This window comes from Buteo buteo, chromosome 10 (genome assembly GCF_964188355.1).
Source record: "Buteo buteo chromosome 10, bButBut1.hap1.1, whole genome shotgun sequence".
In the NCBI taxonomy this organism is placed as follows: domain Eukaryota; kingdom Metazoa; phylum Chordata; class Aves; order Accipitriformes; family Accipitridae; genus Buteo; species Buteo buteo.
Genome location: NC_134180.1, coordinates 31,942,119 through 31,958,989, shown reverse-complemented (window position 1 = coordinate 31,958,989; position 16,871 = coordinate 31,942,119). Strand labels below are relative to the sequence as shown.

The window sequence follows — 16,871 nt, the reverse complement described above, 5'->3', positions numbered from 1 at the left end:
TTACTCTGAGATGTCACTGCAAAGCGGGACTGAGAAGGGCGAATGCAGCCCTGGCTGTATCCAGATGGGGAATTCTCACCAGGTGAGCACAAGGTCTGTGACCACTCCTGGTCACCCGCCTTCAGGAGAGGGAACTTGAACAGCAGCATGGTCAGAAGAGTTACCATGGCATTAGGTACAGGGACAGACTGGCTAGTAAGAAAATGCTGGAAAAACTTGTTTAGTCTTTCATGTAATGGCTGAGAGGGAGATGATTGCTGTCTACAAATACATTGGAGCATAAATACCAAAGCAAGGACCTATGTGAGATAAAAGACAACGCTGGCACAGGAACAAATGGATATTAACTGGCTGTGCATCAAATTAAGCTGGAAATGAGATGATTCCTCACAATTAGAATAGTGAATTCTGAAACTGCCTTCAGATCAGATCAGAAAAGCGCGGGTCAAAGCCCAGCCACTTTTTAAGAGGAACCTTGATAAGTCTGTGAAGACAACACAAGATGAAGTGGTGCTGGAAACAGCATGCAGTGAGATTTAACATCTCTGGGGCGTCCTGTCCTGTGTTTCCAAATCCTTGCAATACCTGTTGTGGTGTCACTGGTCAAAAAATGAGCATATGTGCCACTTGTTTATTGATCTGTAGTTAGGTTGTCTCCTGAAAGTGTAAGACTGGAAGAGTGCATCTTAACCATCCAAGTTGAGGGCCTCCCCTTGACACTGAACTCTTGTGAAGATGCATGTGGGGGTCAGGTCACCACCTGTGAGTGACCAGGATGCTGTGCCTTGGCTGCAGATGATGACCCAGGCTTTGCCGGGCCTCTCTGCCCACCGTGCTGCCGCTTCTCCTGCTGGGGTGGACGACAGCCTTCTCGCGCGAACCCGGAGGAGGAGTGTGACTCCCATTTGAAATAGATGTCGAGATGGCATTGGACTGTGAGAGGACTGGCTCCACCTCACAAGCAGCAGAGAAAGTAGAGGTCGGTGTGAGAGCAACGCCAGGGCCCTCTTTCCGCCATTTCCCTCATGCCCTCACCACCACCCGCCAGCCAACCCTCCACACCCCACCCAGACCCTGCCCAAACACGCAGCCTTTTCCCAGCCCTTTGCCATTTTTTCCCTCCTGTTGCTGCCCATCCACCTCCTCGGTCTCCCCAGACAGCTGCCTCGCCCCTAAAAATCAGCCAAACCCACCCCAACATCCAGCACCGCCCCCCTCAAAATGTCAGGGCGCTGCGCAGCCCCGGCCCGCCAGGCGCTGCTCCCGTGGGCGTGACTACACAATGGGCGGGCAGCGACGCTAGCGCCGATTGGCTTCGGGAGGCGAGCTCCGCCCTGGAGGGCGGAACTCGAACCCCCAAGGCCAATCGGCAGCGGCGAGGGGGGTAGGGCAGCCCCATTTAAGGGCAGGGACAGCGGTGGTGGCGGGTAGAGCGGGGTGCGGTTGATGGTGAGTGTGTGTATGCGGGCGGGCTGGGTAGGTACACGTTGGGGGCGGGGAAGACAGACAGACGGACTGACCGACCGACCTAGCCGGGACGGTGGGTGCTGGGTCCGGCGTCCAGCCCTGTCTGGTGGGGCTGGGCTGGGGGTGCCTGGTCTTTCCCAGGGGTCATTTTGGATTCTTTGGTGGGGGGGGAGTTTGGGAGGAGGGGGGTGTCTGAGCTTGGTGGTGGCTTGGGGTTTGCTGGTGGTGTGTGCTGGAAGGGCTTTTGGCGCTGTTTGCTGAGGTTGTCGCAGGGCAGGGGAGCGCTGAGGCCTTGGTGAGGTTTATCTGCTTTGGGATCGCAGCTTTGCCTGCTGGGGTGGTGGGCCCTGCCCTGGTGGGGCCATGTGCTGGCTTGGCACCTGCTAAACAGCCTGCAGGAGTGGCAGAGGCTGGAGGAGGCTTGTGTGGGTGTGTTTGTGTCCCTGCACCTGGGATGTTCTGGGGCATGGGAGGAAGTGGGTGGTGTGCCCCTCACCAAAGCGGTGGAGGGATTAGTCTGGAGAGACTGGCCTCATGGGCGGGATGGGTGTTGTGACATGCTCTTGGCAGGTGGCGAGGCTGGGTGGGGCTGCCACCAGGCAGGAAGGTGCTAGTGGAGGCTGTCACCCCCCCCGGAGGGGGGATAACTATAATAGCAGCGTGGATGCCTGCGACAGGCCAGCAGTGTGCAAGCCTGCCTATGTTGGAAGGAGGATGATAAGTGGAGTCCAAGCTGGGTTCTTCAAGTGGCTTTTAAGAGCAGCTGGGTCCTGATGGTGTGAGGAGCTGCAGTGCTCCCCAGAGCCCCCGGCTCACAGCCTGGTGCCACTGTCCCAGAGCACTCTCCGGGGTGCCCAGGGAAGGGTGTAATTCCTTTCCAACAGCTGGGCTGCCCTCTTTTGGGGCAGTCATATGCCAGAGCTGTCCCTTCTGTACTGTCTCGGTTTGGTGCTTGGGATGCTTTCCTAGTCTGCCAGAAGGAAGGACTGTCTCTCCTCACTGGTTGTGTGCCAGGGCACAAACACCCTGGCCTCTGGCCTGGCAGGTCTTTGCCTGGTGGCTGTGCCGGGGACGGGGTCCTGGCTGTGCCGGGGACGGGGTCCTGGCTGTGCCAGGACTGCCTCCCTGCTGCTGGCAGGGATGAGCCCCGAGCCGGGGTTTGTTTCCTCTCCATCGAGATCTGGCGGCTGCACAGCTTCAGGGAGGGGGATCGGCATTGCCATGTTGGCACTTCTGGTGGGGCTGGGGGCAGCTGCCGGGGCTGGTCGCGGCCAGGGCTCGCTGGAAGGTGCATTAACCTCCCCCGGTCACCTCGGCGGCGGTACGCGGCCTCCCCGGGGCCGGCAGCCGCCGGGCTGTCAGGCAGCGGCCCTTCCCCACAGCCCCAGCCGGGCGGCAGCCCCGGGCCCGGCCGTCCAGGCCCCGCCGTCGGCGGCGGTGCCGGCGCTCGAGTGGGCCGCGGCACGGCGCTTCCGGGGCCCGGCGCGGCGGTAGGCCCTGGCGGTGCCTCACCCCGAGGCCCTGCCGGGAGCCGCCCGCGCTTCCCGCTCCCGGGCGGGGGGGGGAGGGCCCTGCGGGGCTCGGAGCTCCCTCCGGCCAGCAGCGGGATGCGGGGCGGGGGGCCTGTGCCGGAGCCGCCTCGCTGGGGGTGGGGGGGAAGGCCCGTGCGGGGCGGTGCCCAGGGACCCCGACTGCGCTCCCCGGCACCCTCCGCCCTGGTGCGGTCGCTGGGCTCGGCCCTGGCTGAGAGCTGTGGGGACGTTGAACGGCTTGAGGAGGGCTGTGGTGTGCTGGGCCTTCGCTGCAGCAGGGCGAGAGCAGCCTCCGGCGGCGGGGCTGGCTGCTCAGTGGCCGGAGAGCTTTCTCCTACACAGCCCTCGGCATCAATGTACCATTGAGATGGCTTTTCCCTCCTCCTCTGGGCAGGGTGGCGGTACCAGGCCTCCCCCGCTGCTGTGACACAATGTTAGCTTTGAGTGCCGGCTCGTGTAGGTGCTTGGCCTCCATCTGGCGCTTGCTCTGGAACGTCGGTGGGAGGAGGAGGAGGTCGCTGTCACCCTCCTGGTGGCAGCAGTAGCCTGGCTGCAAGCTTACCTTGGACTGGTTTGTGGTCATGCACAGGGATCTGCACTTGCTGGGCAACTGCAGGTTTAATAACCATGGCCAAATGCTCACCTGACCTTCCACAGGCAGTACTGGGCTTGGTCTGTAGGTCTCTTATGTGGGCCTGTTCCTCTGCTGTAATGAAGGGGCAATTGGGGAAGCTGCTTTTTGATTTCTGTAACAAGCTAAATGAGACAGTGTAAATACATAGGCATTGTGACAGGAGGGGAGACTTTGCGGGGTGGCAGTCTGTATGCCTCGGTGCCCAGGCTGCTTCCTGTGGGGGGACTGTCAGGTGCTTTCCCTGTGACTGACCACCTTGGTTCTGGAGTACTAAGGGCAGAAAGTGGGGTGAATCCCCCTTCCTGTGCTCAGTGGGCAGCATGGGATAACACAGGGCACTTTCCCTGCTAGTGCATTCCCTCAGAGCATCTCTTCCCCTCTCGGAGACCAGGATTGCCTGTGCAGCAGTGCATCCATCCTGCTGTGCTGCCCCAAATTGACCACCTTCTCTTCTGCCAGAATGCAGCCAGGGCAGATTCCTAGCTGGATGGAGCTGACCTTCCCACCAGACCTGCTGGGCGGCTTCTTGAGGATGATTTGAAGAGTCAAAAAGCTGGCTGAGGCCTTGGGGCTTGACTGAGGCTGCTGTGTCTTATCTCTTTCCTAGGAAGCCCCTCTAGCTCATGGGTTTGAGCTGCTGCTGACAGCCTGTTCCTATGAGAAGTAGCATGATGCCAGCTGTTACAGCACCTACTTGCTGCATCTTGCTGTAGGGATTAAGCCATGCCACCCACACAGCCTGGGCCTCTGCAGTTCTGCCCTGTGTCATATTCTCACCTCTGTTTCCTGAAAGTCTGTTAGATGGGGGGGATCATATGGTCCTTTGGGCAGAAGTGAAATATGAGAGAAAGTACTGTTAAAACTGAGGCTAGGAGAGTAAAAACTCACTCTGACCTAGAGGTGTCTTGCACCATGTTTTGGAGGTGAAAATAACTGAGCTTATTCAAGGTGTGTAGTGTTTCCTTTCTCTCCTGGTGGAGAAAAGCTGGTATCAGAAGCAGGTGCATTGCTGCATGCTTGGCTTGGCACTGTCCTTGAAGGTTGCAAGTGAATGCTTTCCCCTTTTCTGCTGGGGTTACAGCACAGTCACTCAGGGTGAGATCTTTCCTTTATGAAGAAGCTTGCAGGAGATTTTGGGAGTGGTGCCTGTGATGGCCCAAGAGATCTTCTGTGTTTCTATGCTTTTGTATTGGATTTGTGCTAGCATGTGCCCTACTGGCTGTCAGATGGTGGGAGCACTTGGGGTGGAAAGTCTGGTTCTTGCTAGTCAAACAGGTGATGCAGCCTGGGCTCCTGCGGGGAGGAACTGGTCCCCAGGAGCCAGAGCTCTTCCCTGCAGGAGTTGTGGGGCTGCTGTTGCTCAGATGACAAGTTGCAGCTGCCACAGCCAGCTCTTTACCAGCAGGCCTGTGTCTGGATGCTAACTGAGACTTTAGTGGCTTGGGGATGGTGGAGGTGCTAACTGTGTTTGATGATTCTTGATTTCTTAGTGTCTCACAGGGTATTTAATTTCTGGTTGATTCTTCTGTGTGGGATGGATCAGGGTGGTAAGCTGTTGCTGTGGCAGCATGTCCCCAGTCTTGCTGCAAGGAGTGCTCTTACCCTGTGCATCAGATCAGCTAGCTTGCTCTCATGGTTTAATAGAGTTTCTCTGTATACATATGGTTTTTTATCTCATGCTGCTTCTACTTAACCCTAAGAGGCTTTCCCTGTGTGTACAGGACCAGCAGTAGGAGCACCAGCCCTGGATTTGAATGGTCCATCTATACCTGTGTGGAGATAATTGGGCCTAATGCTTTTTTTTTGTGTCTGGAGGGCTGTGAACCCTGTTAAAGGTGGTGCCTGTTAAGCGTTATGCCTATTGGGATCTGTGGTGTGTATACTGTGCTGCTGGAGTCTGATGTCTGTAGTATTGTCAGAGAACATCCCTTTCTCTTGTTATAAGGTGGTTGTATGACTGCACTGCCTTCTTGGTGTGGAGGGTAGGGGGGCCTGAAGCTGATGTCATGGTGAGTTCCAGGCAGTGACCCCTTGTCTCAATGAGAAGTGGCTCTGGGTTCACACTTGGGCTTCTTGAATGGTCTAGATAGAGCTGTTGGAGGGATTTTAGGAGTCTTTCCTTTCTGCATCTTGCTTTGTAGACTTCTAATGTCCATCTTGTCTTGGTGTGCCTGTCCAATTAATGCACAGGCCCAGATGGGACAGAGCACAGTCATCACTACTGTGTAATGGTTACAGAACTGCTGTGTGGAGCCTTGTAGTGAGGCACTTGCATAATGATTAAAACCAGAGATGAATGCTCTGGTACAGTGAGTCCCACCTCCAGATAGGGGTGCTCTGTGTTCCTTTGCCAGAGGGCTTTAGACAACTTGACCTATTTCTAGAAGTAGGTGTTGGGAGTTGGCCTTGGTTGGTCTAGCCCTGCCTGCCCTCCTCTGTTGCCTGCCTGAGTCTGTCCTTCCTGAGTCTGCTCTCCTGTGCACCCTGGGGGGCTGCCAGGTGCCATTGCTTTGGAGAGGGAGCCCAGCCACCTCCACCTCCTTCCCCCCTCACCTGGTGCTGCATGAGGGAGTTGACACAGCTCAGTGTGGTTAGCTTGGAAACTTTATTTTCTATTTCTGTAGGTATCTCACCCTCTGTTTCTTTTCGTCCTTCACTACTAATTTGTTCCTTGCTATGTCAGACTTTCTGCCTAATATTGCCTTTTCCCTGCTTTTTCCCCAACTGCTCTCATCTGTACTGATATCAGTGCCCTGAATACGCAGCCACCAGTGTTGAATGTGATAAGGAGTAAGCCTACTCTAACAGCTTGCCTGATCAGCTTGGGGAGGTGCTGTCCCTGAAAAAACACTGTGCTGTGCCTGTAGGCCTTTTACTGCAATGTATGCTCTTGTGGGACCTTGAAGTCTGATTACCTGCCTTGGTTTTTGTACAAGGTTACCAGTACCCTATCGCAATGGGCTTGTTCCTTCCCTTAAAAGCTTGTGAGGTACCACACTGACTGCTCAGGCTCTGCAGAGCTTGCCTGCTGATTTGGGAGTCTCATCTTGCTCTCCTTGCTTCCAGTGAGCATGGGAAGGGGAGAGCTTAATCTCTGTTTGTAGGATGCTATCCAAAGGCCTCAGGGTTTTACAGCCACTGTGTGAGATAGTGGTGGGGTATTAACACACACTTGGTAAAGATGGGGAAACTCCAACTTCAGATGGGTCACTTCCTGCCACTTGGAGCCAGTGTGACTCCTGCAGCAGCCACAATGGCAGCTCTTGCAAGAGCTGTTACATATCAAGGCTTTGAGAGTTTGCATCCCTTCTTTCCTATACTGACTTTGTCCTCCTATACTAACTTCAGAGTATACTGATGCAGAGCATATGGTACCAGGCTGTTAGCCATATCCTTTGACACTCAGCATGAAGTAGCTGAGCCAGAGGAAGTGACAAATGGATGTGATTCAAGTTGGAAAACTGATCTGGTGGTGGTAGCATGAAGTGTCTTTGTAGACTTTGTAGTTCTGTTGTGAGCTGAGAATTCTGGGACTGGTTGTCTTCAAACTCTGATCAGACTCTGTCCCAAATCCTTAGAGCCAAGGTGCCAGGCTAGGAGAGCTACATTCCTGCTCTGCCCTAATCTGCTGGTATGGCTTTCCACACTTGAAACATAGCAGCTCATGCTCTCCTGCCAGACTGGTCTTCTGTGCCCTATGAGCTGGTGCACAGGCATCACTTTAGGCTGTGATTTCTCTTGAGAGGGAGAAAAATGACTTTAGTAGCATGTGGACAATAGTGCCTTAACTGAGTCTTTAGTCAGATCACTGAAACCATTAGCAGTAATGCAGGTGTACTTGAATATAGCTCTCCTGTTGAGTGCTTTCGGCTGCATGTGCTTGAGCTGGTGTCCTGAGATGCTCTGTGTTAAGCAAGTGTGCACTGCCTGGTTACAGGACCCTCTTCCTTTCACCTGGGCATAGAGTGGCAGAAGGAGATCCAAATGCAGTTTTCTGTGCTTCTTGGTAAACTTTAGTCTTAGAGTGATCCCACTGCAGAGTTGATAAAGAACAGGGTTTTGCTGCTTAGGGCTGGCCAGGCTCTTTCTCCCTCTTGTCTTGCTCTGACTGCCTTGCTGCTTGTGTGTTTAGGGCAGACATGGTTCCTCATCTTGCTGGATTCACTTGTGTATAAGCTCAGGAAAGCATCTTCTGGAGCTGTGACTGACAGCTCTTGGTGATGGTTTGAGGTGCCAACCTCAGCATCTGCTGTGCACAGCCCTGTCTGTGCCTGGTCTGGGGCCACCAGACCCTGGGTTGGTCAGTCCCACTTTTCCACAGCAGCAGCTGCTACTGACAGATGCTTTTGAACCACAGGTACCCATAGTTCTGCTAGGAAACATACTCTCTGGGTGCACAGAGCTGTGTGCACACCTTGCTGGACCCCACAGTGACTTTCTGGAGCTCCAGGAAGCTGGGCAGGTGCTGTGGTAGGGAGCTGGGGGAGGAAGAGCTGTCTTCCTGAGAGGCTGTGGAGCTCAGAGCTGCATCAGGCAGCAAGCCTTGCTGCCAGCTTGTAGGTCAGGGATGTGGGTTGGTTTGATATCTGGCCAACTGGTTATCTCCTGACCTTTGAGGGTTGCTACTCCCTTAGGACCCCCACAGGGGCCAGGCCTGCTTTAGCCAGTTCAGCAAGGGCCCTGTGCCAGCTTTCCCTGGGGTGGCAGCTCTGTGACCGCCTATCAGGCTGTTTTAGTGCTGCCTGTAATTAAAATAGTGGGGAGATTAAGGTGGCTTGCTTTCACACTTATTACAGGCTGATTTCTGACTCAAATGCTGATGGGGTAGGAGTGTTGGGTGTTGGATGGATGGCTGGGGCTGAGTGTTGCTTGCAGATGGTTGCTGTTTGGGGAGAGATGTACCCTGCAAGGCTGTTAACAAAACTAACTGGGATGAGCTCTGGTCTCTGTCAGTGTCATGGTTCATGATGCTGTGGTCTGACTGCTCTTGGGTTGCTGGGGCTGGTTATAAAGGGCCTTGCTGTTCTTGCTGAAGTTGCACTAATTAGTTGTGTAGCTTGTTGGAAATATGCAGTGTACACATTGCTTGGTGTAAGCAAGTATCTAATCCTTGATGTTGGTTACAGGGGCAGAATGTGGCTTGATAATCTGGTTTGCAAATAGTGGGAACTTTTTCTCTGAGGTGGGGGAGTGACACCCTGTTGGTGAGAGGTGGAAGGAGATTTGTTGCAAGGTCACTAGGTATTGTGCAGGGTGTGTTTGGCCCTCCAGGGTTCCTGGTGCTTTGGGATGCTTGGACCTGTTTTCTTCTCTTCAGCTGTTCAAGGCTCAGCTTTGGGTTCCCTATCTCCTCCCAGCTCCTTGCCCAAGAGGATCAGGATCCAGGAGGAGTCAAAGGAGAGTGTCTCCCCTGTGCAGAGAGGACAGATACCAACCACTGAGCTGTAAATGCCTACAGTGCGTGATGCACAGTGTAGCATGGAGGGCAGTAAGAGCGGATGCCTGGATGGATGGTGAACCTCTCTCAAAGTGCAGAGGGACATCAAGTACTGGTGTTGTACACAGAGGAAATGGCAGAGGTGAGTTCAGGTTCCCAGATCTGCTCTGTGCTGGAAAACCCCTGCCTGCAGCAGGAGGGCTGGCATGGTGCCATCATGGCTCAGGCAGGCCAGCGTACTTAACATCCTCCTGCTTAGTGAAGGTAATGTTTGGGCTTGCTCTACAACTCCCCCTTTGGAGCTCAACTGCCAACACCCCAAGGCCAGTGGCTGCCCCTGGGAGACAGAGAAGGGTGAGACATACCTGGTTCTGCTCACTGAGCAAGGCACACTGCCGCTTCTGTCTAATGCAGGACTATGTAGCATGCTAGTGTGGATACCAGGGCTTTCAAAGACCCAAAGACCTTGGGGGTTCCCTGGAGATGTGGTGGTTCTAGCTGCAGCAGGATGTTCTGCCTAGGGAAGCTGTGGAAAATGCACAGGTCCTTTTCATAAGGGCCTGTAGCATAATCCTGCTAGTTTTGCCCTGATAGAAGTCCTAGTGCTTGCCAGAGCCCAAGCTCAGGACAAGTCCAATGTTTCCTGTCTCCCTGTGACATGTATGGCTATAGGTGTGGTGGAGGTGCTTCACAAGACACAGCAGTAAAAGGGACTTGTTGCTGTTCACACTGGTGGGGACTTCTGTGCTAGTGCTGGGTTGAAGTGGGCTTCTCCCACTGCTTGGGGGGATAGTTGTCTGGGTTCAGGGCTGCTGCCAGGATGACCCTTGTCCGCTGTGTGCTCTGTGCAGCCTTCAGCAGGTCTGTCAGAGCAAAACTGCAGTGTGAGTCTTCTCACCCAAGTCTCTAGTGTCCTGGGACCCTGAATGGTTTTGAGCTGGAGTCCTAGTTGGCCAGTGATGCTGGAGCCTTGCTGGCATCAGGGTCAGCAAAGTAATCTGTAGTGCCTGAGCTCTAGTGTTTCCCTGCAGTGTGAGATGTAGCTCTGAGCTTGTCGGTGACTGAACTATCTTCTCATCCTAGCCTGCCCAAAATAGGCAAGTACTCTGCAGGAGTTATGTCTCTGCCCTAGACCTATAGTAAGGCTGACTCATTCAGCTTGATAAGATAAACATAGAGCTTGAATAGTCATGTACCTCTGCTGGGAACTAACTCTTGAGGGCTCCTCAATCTAGCAAATAAAGGTGTAGCTGGATGTAGTGGTTGAAAGCTGAAACTAGACAGACAAGTTTGGAGCTTGCTCTTGGCCATTAAAGCAACTTAAAGCTCAGCAGCTTTCAGGACTTGTACTTACTGCATTTCCCACAGCTGGAGCCTTGAGTGGCTCTCAAGGATGCTATAGTTCCTACTACACTTTTCTCGCCTCTGCTGCATGTGGAGAGTGGATAATCTTGGCAGCGCCCAGGACCTTAAATATTACTTATATCACAGTGATACCACAAGTGAGTATTACTTGCTATTAAATGCCTTGAAACCCTGGGTTGGGAAGGTGAGCATCTGTTCTGCTGGTGTACCTGAGGTGTGGGGGATCAGTCCTGAGCAGGCTTTGCCCTATTGCTGCAGCTGCTTCTAAGGTGGTGTGAGGAACCACCCTCTGTGCTTTCTGAAGCACAGCAATACTTGTGCTCTGTCCTTGGGGTGCGTGGCTGTGTAGGCTGCTCTGGAGCCTTGCTTGGAGGAGTGGGTACTTTGAGGGGTGGGGGGTGAAGGGGGAGAGCTGTTCTACCCCCCTGCTGTTGCAGAGAGGTCGGGTGATACTCCACACTTTGGAGAAGCAGAGAGGGTATGACTGGGCAGGCACAGAGCCAGCACTGTTGCTGCACTGAAGTGATTTGCAGAGAATGGTGAGCCAGAATGGTGTGTGCCAGGCCCTATGAAGATTGCTGCCAGTGAAGCCTGTCACGTAGGTGCTTGGTAGCACTGCACCAGTGGTGTCTGCTGCTGTCCTGCCTGGGTCCCAGCTAGAGCAAAGAGAACTTTGCTAAGCTCTTCCTCTTGAAGCAAAGCTGAAGGAGTGATGCTGGTGCTGGCTGGTGAGGGCTTAAGGTAGCAGTGGCTGCTGGTAGCAGTGGGGCCTTACTGGGGAGAAGGTTACTCTGGCTTCAGCCTCCTGACTGCTGGTCTGGGAGAGGCTGCATGCTTCCTGGTGGTGGCAGCAATAAACTTCCTGGGGAGGCTGGGGACCTGTTTCCCCAGGCCTGTGTGTGGGCAGTGATTCCTGTGCACCTTCCTGGATGAAGGGGTAGGTGGAGTGCCTGGTAGCAGCTGTGGGGAATGCCTCCCTCGCAGGTGGGTGAGTCAGGTGAGGCTGGGCCTGTGCTCTGCCTGCCTTCTTGCTGCTCTGGTGCCCTGTGGGCTGGGGAGAGGTTGGGGAGCACAGGGGGCTGGGTGAGGGTGTTTCAAACTTGCCTGCAGCAGCAAGAGCCTGGGCCCTTCCTGCTTTTCTGGAGAGCATCTGCCTGGATCACTGTCTGGTATGTGTGTATAGTGAGGTTGAGCAAGTGTGGGGAGTGCTGGTCCTTCTCCCTGCAGCCTCGTATCCTTCTCCTGTGGCTTTCTCCACTACCTGGGGATACTGTCCTCTGTCTGGAAGGGGAGTGGAAATGTCATTGTCAAGTAGGATGCACTGAGCCTCTGAGGTGCTGAGTTATGGGGTGGTAGTTCTTGTCAGGAGGGTTTTGTGCAAGGATGTGAAACCAGGAACTCTGACACCAGAAACTGTTTTGTTTCTGAACTGATGGCTTTCCTTCCTCATGCAGTGGGTCTGCCAGTGATGCTGTGTTGCTTCTCTGGTGGGGATCAGTAGGCAGGAGCCCAAAGCTGAGGATAAAAACACTGCTCTGTGGAGAGTGTGGGCCAGCTCTGCATCTCCCTTGGAGACCTTGCACCAGGGTCAGGCAGAGCAGTGTGCTGAGTGGGTATGGGTGGCAGGGCTGGTGGCAACATCATGGTTGTGGGTGATAATGCTTGAGCCTGTACACAGGAGCAAGACTAAGGGGCTAGAGATACAGTGCTTGGAAGCTTTCCCAGCTGGCTTGAAATGTTAAGATGCTGCCTTGGAAGGACTGCTGGTGGTGGATGATGGGGTTCCCAGCTCTGCAGGCTGCCCTCCTGGGAAAACAGCTGCCTGATCTGCCCTCTCTCTCTCCACAGAGATACTGCCACCATGGAGGGGATTGTGACCATGTATCAGGACTTCATGAAGAAAGCAGGTGAGTGTTTGGCTTTGCCCAGCTGCAGGGCAGGTGGCCCTGTATGCCTTACTGCCACAGGCACAGGGGTGTGGTCTGTCATCCCTGAAGCAGTCTGGGTCTGGCTGCATCCTGCCTCTGCCCTGACATAGATGCAGCTCTGGGTTTTTTTGGGGCTGCCTGTTATGAGGCTGTCTTGCCTCATTGCCTGTGCAGGCCCTTTTGGGGCACTTGCACCCTCCTTGGCAGAAGATTTCCAGGCTGCCCTGCAGCATAGCTTCAGGCTTTACCTTACTGAGCTTGGCTGGCTTCATCAGCCTCTGCTCCCAGACTGCCCCCCCCTACCTGCACACCTGTCCTGGGAGAACAGGATTGCCATGTCCTTGCCTCATCTCTGGCAATAGCATTGCTGGCAGCAGATTGGGGTGAGGATGCTAACTGCTTCGCACTGTGGCTCTCTCTGCAGACCCCCGCATTGCTGATTATCCACTGATGCAGTCCCCGTTCCTTGTGATGGGCATCCTTCTGGCATATGTCTACTTTGTACTATCCTTGGGTCCCCGGCTAATGGCCAACAGAAAGCCTTTAAACCTGAAGAAGTTCATGGTGCTATACAACTTCTTTCTGGTGGGACTCTCACTTTACATAGTCTATGAGGTGAGTTGTCAGCAGTAGGCTTTGTAGCAGTGCACACAGGCTACATGGGTGATGGGGAGCCCTTTTGTAGGCTGTTCCCAGCCCTGCTGTGCAGTAGGTGATATGTTTGGCCTCACCCTGATGATGCTCTTGTTGCAGTTCCTGATGGCAGGGTGGCTTACTGGTTACACCTGGCGATGTGACCCTGTGGACTTCTCACAGGACCCCAAGGCCCTCAGGGTGAGTTCTTGTCCCTCTCCTGGTAAGTGGGGATGGCATTTAGTGCTTCTGTTTGGACAGCAAGGTCACACCTACCTGCCTCTCCTGAGGCAGAGGACTTGTGGTCCCTGACTCTTGGTTTCACCTCAGGGTTACTGTATAGAGACCCTTGGTCACTGGGCATGTTCAGGCTGAGGTGTGTCCCTAATGTTAACCTGTTCTGTTACAGATGGTCAGTGTTGCTTGGCTCTTTGTCTTCTCCAAGTTCATTGAACTGACAGACACGGTGAGTGAGTTACTGAGGAGGCCTTGTCACTGCTTGCTGGGCAGGGAGTTGGGGCCCAGTGTACTTGGGGTAGATGCTTGCTTCAGCCCTTCCAGTATGACCTGGTAGTGCTTCTGGCTGGCATCACTGCCAAGGAGCCTACTCTAGGCTATTGCAGAGGCCGTTCCTGGCATATTATAGCTCTGGAAGCTGTGGGGTGACCTGATGTGTGGGATCAGTGAGCTTGGAGATGGGGGAAGCATCACTGAGATCAGACACTGTGGATTAGTGGCCCAGCCTGCTCCAGGTGCTCCCAGGGCTACAGGTCCTTGATACTTTTCGGATCTTATTGCAGGTGATCTTTGTCCTGCGGAAGAAGAATGAACAGGTCACATTCCTGCACCTCTTCCACCACTCTGTTCTGCCTTGGAGCTGGTGGTGGGGAGCAAAGTTTGGTCCAGGTAAGGTGGAAACTGCCTGGGTGCACAGCTTGGGGAGAGGGTGGGGTTGGCCACAGCATGCTGAGAAGTGGGTTTTTGGCCCTGCTGGGCTCCTAGGAGCTCCCTGTAGTGCTGGTTGCTGCAGAGGATTGACTTATGCTAATGAAAATCTGTCTTGACAGGGGGAATGGGTTCATTCCATGCCATGATCAATTCCATGGTGCATGTTGTCATGTACTTCTACTATGGACTCTCAGCAGCGGGACCTGCCTTTCAGAAGTACCTGTGGTGGAAGAAGCACATTACAGCCATCCAGCTGGTGAGTCTGTGCTGTGGAGCAGAGCATGTGCCCTCAGCCTCTGATGCGAGGGGCAGGCCAGCCTTTGTAGCTATGAAAGTGCAGCCAGCAGCTCTAGTTGTGTCTTCTGTAGCCTTTCACTCTGGGTTTCTAGCAGCTCTGGTCCACTGTGGGCCTCTCATAGCCCTAACAGCCTGGTTAGGGTGTGGGTGCTGCTCAGCCTGCTGCCCTTGGGCTACAACCATGTTGGGAAGGTGAGAGGTGCATGCTGCCTTGAGGCTTGTGCCTGCCTTTTCCAGCTGCTGCTGATGGTGCCTCACCATAAGGACCTCTGCTTCAGAGTGGGAAAGGAGTCTAATGGTTTCATTTAGAAAGAAGGTCTCTAGTGGGATCCCTGACCCTGCATTCATGAATAACTTATCCCTGCTCTGCCTTGCTCCCAGGCACAGTTTGTGATTGTCTCCATCCACATCTCCCAGTATTACTTCATGCCCAGCTGCCAGTACCAGTTCCCCATCTTCATCCACCTCATCTGGATTTATGGGACGATCTTCTTCATCCTCTTCTCCAACTTCTGGTACCAGTCCTACACCAAGGGCAAACGGTTGCCCCGGGTGGCTCAGCAAGCAGCCCAGCACAACGGTAGCAGCATCCATGAGAATGGCACTGTCACCAATGGCAAGGTCAAAGCCAACTAGAGGGCAAGGCCCTCCCAGAGCCAATGAGAGCCCCGGGGCAGAGGCAGCTGGGACCTGTTCCCCTGCTCCTGGGTGCCACTAGCCAAGTCAAGTGCCTACAGACTGTTGTACCCCTGTGCCCAGCCCTGCTGTCCTCTGTCTGCATGCCCAGCCCCTCTGCTCTGAGCAGCCATGGGCAACTTCTCCTGCTCCTGGGAGGGCCTGTGCTGTTTCTTGGTGTTGCTGAGCAGAGAGGCAGCTGCCTGCATCACAGCTGTGGGGCTGCAGTCCCATTCCAGTGTTTCCAAAGGAACTTCCCCAAGTGCCTACATCTGGCCCTTCTGCCTAGGGGCCACTTCCTTCTGAGTAGGACCAAAAGAAGAGACCGGTCCCTGTCCTGGTGCCCTCTCCTCTTCCCTGTCTCATCAGAGCCTGTGTGGATGAGCAGACTTGTCCCTGGCTGCTTGATGCTGCCAGCTGAAGCGTGAGTGCTTCTGCCCTACCATGCCTTGTGCTGCTTTGTTCCATGCCACAGTGCTGCATGTCCCTTCTGGTCCCTGTGCACCGAGGTTGGGGGTTCTGCCCTGGCGTATCTGCTCAGGCATGGCTGTGGAGAATGTAGGGGCAGTGCATATGGGACTTGAGGGCCCAGACCTGCCCAGTACAGTACACATGCCTGGTGCCTAGTATGTAGCAGGGGTTGTGACAGCCTGAAATGCCTCCCCCACATGATAAGCCCAGGTTGCCTTGCCTTTCTGTGCCTGGGCTGGGTGCTTGGTGTGTGCTTTAGCCACACTTGCCTGATCCTGTATGGCAGCTGGTAGGTTGCTCTAGGGTGGGGGAGGCCAAGCTCAGCCTTGGTTTGGACCACTTCCATTCCTGCAAACTTGAGACGAGCAATAATTGCCCCTAGAATCAGCCCCTGGGCTCTCCTGCTTGGGACCAGCCCTGCTCTGGCCCAGCATGAGCACAGCAGAGGATGGTTGTAGTGTGCCCTGCTGTGGTGTAACAGTGAGCACCTCTTGCCTCTGTGGATCTGACTGGGCCTGGGTGAAGGTGTACTCTGCCCTACTGCAGGGCAGTGCAGTGGCTCTCCTGGGCCTGGTGCCCATCACCTGCTCTGGCTGTAACCAAAACCATGCTGATGGCCTTGAGGATGAGGTGAAGGAGCCAGGCCCTGTCAGATTGGGCTGCTCTTCTATCACAAATAAACAGACAGAAGGAGAAATGGCTCTGCCCTCTTGTTTTCCTGGCTTGCTGTGCTCAGAAACTGTTCCAGATGCTTGGTCCTGCCCAGTGTGGTTGGAGGCAGGGCTGGGAGAAGTAGCTGGAGTAGCAGGTTTGTGTGTTGGGGGAGAGGGAGATAGCAGTGTGCTGATGAAGCAGATGGCAGATTGTTTCCAAGTGTTTTGGTAGAGGGGTGCTCAGGGCAGGAAATGTGTCAAGGCTCCTGTTGTGAAAGTGCCTCCACCCTGTGAAAGAATGGCTGGGGTGGAGTGTGGGTGTGGGCTGGGACCAGGGCCAGCTGCCCAGAAGGAGCTGCTGCTTCTCAGAAATCCTGGGGAGCTGAGGTGTGGCAGAGGGAATAGAGCCCCTGGAAGCCCAGGTGATGGGGAAACAGCAGTCTGTTGCTTTCTGCATCTGCTGAAGCCAGAGCTGCTGGCATCTGTGAATGCCCCTGCAGTGTGGATCTGTGCAGAACATAGCTTGGGCTGGTCAGAGGGAGGTTTATGTTGCTGCTGCCTTGTTCTTGCTACAGAAGTGTGTTTTGCCAGCTTGTGCTCTGTTGTCTCTACCACCTGAGCCAGTCTGGCTTCCCTTCAGTGCTGTTGTAGTGCAGTGCCGCCTCCCCCATCACCTTGTGACCTGTGCAGAGAGGCCAGCTGAGGTGATTGATGACTCAAGCCTGGGAAGAGGGGTGGGTAGCTGGCTGGGCTGCTTGTGGCTGGGAGGAATGCATTAGACCAGCAGGCCTCCAGAAGCTGAGTTTCACTGCAGCTTTGGTTGGGGTGTGG

At 54.6% G+C, this 16,871-nt stretch overlaps 1 protein-coding gene across 5 annotated transcripts; it reads left to right on the top strand.

The window, feature by feature from the left end:
• The first annotated feature begins 1,408 nt into the window (after nt 1-1,408).
• ELOVL1 (ELOVL fatty acid elongase 1) lies at nt 1,409-16,084 on the top strand. Of its 5 annotated transcripts, XM_075039230.1 has the most exons (10): nt 1,426-1,449; nt 8,991-9,212; nt 10,439-10,572; nt 12,284-12,342; nt 12,788-12,978; nt 13,117-13,197; nt 13,406-13,462; nt 13,797-13,902; nt 14,064-14,200; nt 14,623-16,084. In XM_075039230.1, exons 4-10 carry the CDS (start codon nt 12,297-12,299, stop codon nt 14,875-14,877), a joined length of 873 nt encoding a protein of 290 aa, XP_074895331.1. In that variant the 5' UTR covers nt 1,426-1,449; nt 8,991-9,212; nt 10,439-10,572; nt 12,284-12,296; the 3' UTR covers nt 14,878-16,084. The 5 variants fall into 5 exon arrangements, with proteins under 5 accessions (XP_074895333.1, XP_074895331.1, XP_074895330.1 ...); XM_075039229.1 differs by lacking the exon at nt 10,439-10,572; XM_075039231.1 differs by lacking the exon at nt 10,439-10,572 and having other exon boundaries at nt 8,951-9,212.
• The last annotated feature ends 787 nt before the right edge of the window (nt 16,085-16,871 follow it).